Source organism: Rhagoletis zephyria, unplaced genomic scaffold (assembly GCF_001687245.7).
Source record: "Rhagoletis zephyria isolate East Lansing unplaced genomic scaffold, Rhagoletis_zephyria_1.1 Rzeph_scaffold_20434, whole genome shotgun sequence".
Taxonomy (NCBI): Eukaryota; Metazoa; Arthropoda; class Insecta; order Diptera; family Tephritidae; genus Rhagoletis; species Rhagoletis zephyria.
In genome coordinates, this window is record NW_016177492.1 from 3,547 (window position 1) to 7,974 (window position 4,428).

Sequence of the window (4,428 nt, forward strand, 5' to 3'; positions counted from 1 at the left end):
TGTGACAAATATTGCTAACATAAGAGCATTTTCGATGGAGGCGACGACAAGGGAAGACCATTAACATACGACATCTAAATCCTTGTTCGACGGTGAGTTCTTTCCGATATAAATAATTTCTCCGCTTGAAAAGTTTTCACAGTCTTTTGTCTACATTCATCGTGTGGACTAGAATTAGACAAACAACAATGGTTAGTTCAATATAATACTAAAGTGATTTATTAGTATGGTTTCTTTTTAATAATTAACATATATATTAACTTATTTATTTTATTGCAGAGACTTTTTTTAGCTTTGGCATTGGTAGCGGCTGTCACCGCTGATGTGTCGCACATTTTCTCGCACAGTGATAACCTGCAGGATGATGGATATCATTATCATAAGCCAAGTGGTGGTGGAGCAGTAGTAGATATCCCGGCATCGCAAAAACAAGCAGCCTCGGATTCATATCCATCATACGCAGCCTCTTCACAACAAAACGCTGCAAACTATCCAAGTGGTTCATTTTATGGCTCTGCGTCAGCCCCTTCTGCCTCTTTTTCGGCAGGCACATATGGTGGTTCCTCTTACCAGGCTGCTTCATCTCCAGTCGCTTCTTACTCAGGTGGTTCATCAGATCATGGATTATCTCACCATACAGCCTCTGCGTCAGCCCCTTCTGCCTCTTTTTCGGCAGGCACATATGGTGGTTCCTCTTACCAGGCTGCTTCATCTCCAGTCGCTTCCTACTCAGGTGGTTCAACAGATCATGGATTATCTCACCATACAGCCTCAGCCCCTGCTGTTTCTTACTCACATCATTCGTCTCATCAAGCAGCCTCAGCACCTGTTGCATCTTATTCAGGGGTTTCATCATATCAAGCTGCCTCAGCTCCTGTTGCTTCTTACAGCCATGGCTCATCTCACGTAGCTGCTTCATCTCCAGCAGGTTCTAACTCAAACCGTGCATCTGCTTCATATTCCGAGGGATCTTCCTATCAAGCTGCTTCAGCTCCTGGAGCGTCTTATACACACAGCTCAACACCCCAAGCTGCCTCAATTGGTTCATCTTATCATGCAGCTTCGGTCCCAGCTGCATCTTATACTCATGATTCCACTCATACAGCTGCTGCCTCAGCTCCTGCTGCATCTTACTCAGGCTCTGTTTCAGCTGGTTCATCTTTTGGTAGTGCCGGTTATTTCGGAGGGTCGTCTTACTATGGCACACCAGCTGCATCTGCTCCAGCTCCGGTTCGTAGTGCTTCAGCGTCTGGTCTCCAGGCAGCCGGCGCCAAAGACGAAAGTGGCTACCATTATCAGGCTCCAAAGACCCCATTTGAAAGTAGACCCGTACCAGTAAAAGAATACTTGCCACCTCCAGCACCTAAACAGCCACCACCGCCTCCGCCACCGGCTCCCAAACGACCACCTCCACCACCGGCTCCCAAACGACCACCTCCACCACCGGCTCCCAAAAGACCACCTCCACCACCGCCACCACCATCTCCACCCAAGGAATACCTGCCACCATCACCAACGAATAAACCTGCTCCTCCGGCGCGTCCTTCCCCTCCACCACCTCCGCCACCACCACCATCCCCACCCAAAGAATACCTCCCCCCAGCACCGACAAATAAACCAGCGCCACCAGTCCGGCCAACAGCACCACCAACGCCCAAACGGCCACCACCACCACCACCAACTCCCAAGCGTCCACCACCACCACCTCCAAAAGAATATCTTCCACCATCTTCTGGACCAAAAGGCTACTCCTACCCTAACGACCCCCAACCTCCGTTCACGGCCTAAAAGCTGACGAGACTTTCTAGTATTAGCAAACTTCAATAGATTTTTTATTAAGCAAAAGATTTATTTCCTTATCTTTTCTATGCAAAGACCTGAGAAAATGTGCAATAAAAACGTTATATATGAATGTACAAAAAAGCTTCCTATTCGTTTATTTCCAATGAGGTAAAATTGAAGTAATTTCCTCTTGTGATTATCAATATGCATTATACAGACTTTATATATGTACACAACCCACACCTGACTGTGAAATATTCGAGGGCTAATGTGCATACAAAATTTTAAGAGTGTAAGAAAATTGAAAAGTTCGCCTACACTGGTTTCCGGGCCATACAGACAAATCCTTATAGCCCAGTTATGCATACTTAGCGTTGCATGAGAGTTGTCACATAAGAATCTATTGAATGGGCTTGCGTGTAAGCGGTTACCCAACGCATATTTATGTAGCACTTCACATGTATTTAGAATTCTATTGGGTTTTCATTTTTACGTAAAACTGGTATACATAGCAGTGCAAGTATGTCCCCTTTCAGACACGTCAAGTCTTGAAAGCAATTTTTTTCGCATTATTTTTTGTGTTTTCTATTTGCTTCCACACGCGTCAACTTTAATTGAATTCAAGTCCTTGGTTCTTTAAATGGGAAGCAACGAAAAGATCAAAAGAGACAAGAAAACTTGAAACGAATTGACGGTACGGAGGTATCTGTACTCTTCCCCTCTCTTCCCACCTCCTTCGCCAATGAACGAGCAGACTTGAAAGCAAGACTTGACGTGTCTGAAAGGGGACTATGCATAACTGGGCTACTATAAGATTTCAATGCGAAAGGTTTTGTGCGGGCCATGGTCATTATCAATTGCCAATTTTGTCGCCATTTTATTAAAGACGTTGAAGTCAACATGGTGAGTAGACGATGTAATTTTAAAAAATATTGTTGGAATAATTACCAACGTTGGCCAATGCTTTAATACAGCGCAGGCCATACGAATCCTAAATTATCTGCATAAGTGTGTGTGCCAAGCACATGAGAAGCAATGTGACCAGATGATCACAAAATGCGAAGCTAAATTCGTTTTTAAAAAAGGTTAGAAATTGTTAAACGCTATGAAAACTGAAGTTAAAAAGAAGTCTACTAATTCTTAAAAACTCTATATCTTCCGCAAATCCGATTTTCTGTAAACAACTTCTTAAATAATTCTCATCAAAACACAGAATAGCTAACATCTATCAGGCCAATAACGGCTACATAACTTCAAAATATGCAAAAAGAAGTTTGGGATAAGGAAAATGCAAAAACTTGCAAAAGTACGGTTTAAAGCAGAATTATTAGTATTATTTTTTAAATAGCTAAGAAAGTATTTCTCAAAGAAATGGTACTTTGCACTGTTATTGTTATATTTCAACGATAAACAAAAGCTTGAAAAATATTAAAGCTTTTTAGGAAGCTTAAGTAGGTACTTATTTTTATAGTTCCGGTTCGAATTCTATCATGAATATTTTAATTAAAAAAATGCCAGAAAAATGCCACGAAGTCAGATCTGAATTTCTGAGGCTATTGCATAAACTTTAATGCTAAATCTAGCCTCGAAAAGGCTAACCTGGTCTCACTGATGAGAAGCGAAAGCATAACTTCGTGCATACACATCGTTAAGCCTGATATACAGTTCAATGCGAGCGAGAGCGTGAGTTTTTTTTATTTTGATCAATATTTTCGTTACTACTCAACTTTTTGCTATAGTTGAGACATGAAAAGATGGAGAATTAAAATACCTTTCAGAATTAAAAAATAAAAACTAATTTAAAATGCATTATATGCCACATCTGTCAAAACTTGCCGTTCACATGCGAATGCTTTGCGTACGCACACAGTTGAGTGCGAGCTCGAAAAAAGGCATATTATGAATTTTAAATTAGTGATTATTCTATTATATATATATATATATATATATATATATATATATAATATATATTTTAATTCTCTATCTTTTGATGTATCAACTATTGCAAAAAGTTAAGTAGTAAGGAAGATATTGGTCAAAATAAAAAGCCCACGCTCTCGCTCGCATTGAACTGTATATCAGGCTTTAGCGTTGCTGCGAAAACACGAAGGAGAAACTGCACAATGTGCACATTTTGGCCGGTATTGCTTTAATAAGGTGCATTCTTTTGCAACCGAGTTACAAAAAAACACTCGCTTAAATGACGAAATACACGCAAGGCAACAACAAAAACTCGGCTATTTATCCGCGTTCAGCCAGGTCGGTTAAAAAATACGCTCTATTACAAATTGTTAATGGGAAAGTGGAGAGGGAAATTTGTATTTCCTTATATACGTGACTTATATTTTAAATAAGGTTATATATTACGCAGACACCTCGCATAATTACTCATTTAAACTGTTTTTTGTATCTAAATCCTGTTAAACTAATCACATGTGTGTTGCCAGCTACGAACAACAGGGTTGCTTAAGTAGCTAAAAGGAAATTTTACTCAAGTTGAGCGTTCTTTTGTCGCTCGCTTACAAGAAAATGCAGCTATTGAAATGTATTATATATGGGCAATTCTCAATTAGTTCGAACTTTCGCGTGACTCGACAGTTTTTATTCGGACACATAATTTTCGCTGGTTTATTAACAAACACCACA

The 4,428-nt window shown here is 40.3% G+C and overlaps 1 protein-coding gene across 1 annotated transcript; it reads left to right on the forward strand.

Moving 5' to 3' along the window:
- Window positions 1-279: 279 nt before the first annotated feature.
- LOC108380806 (leucine-rich repeat extensin-like protein 5) lies at window positions 280-1,788 on the forward strand (the record flags this gene model as incomplete). Its single annotated transcript, XM_017637208.1, has 3 exons — window positions 280-604; window positions 845-1,641; window positions 1,690-1,788. Coding segments are annotated over 3 exons (1,221 nt in total), but the record flags the coding sequence as incomplete, so codon positions are not given.
- Between the last annotated feature and the right edge of the window lie 2,640 nt (window positions 1,789-4,428).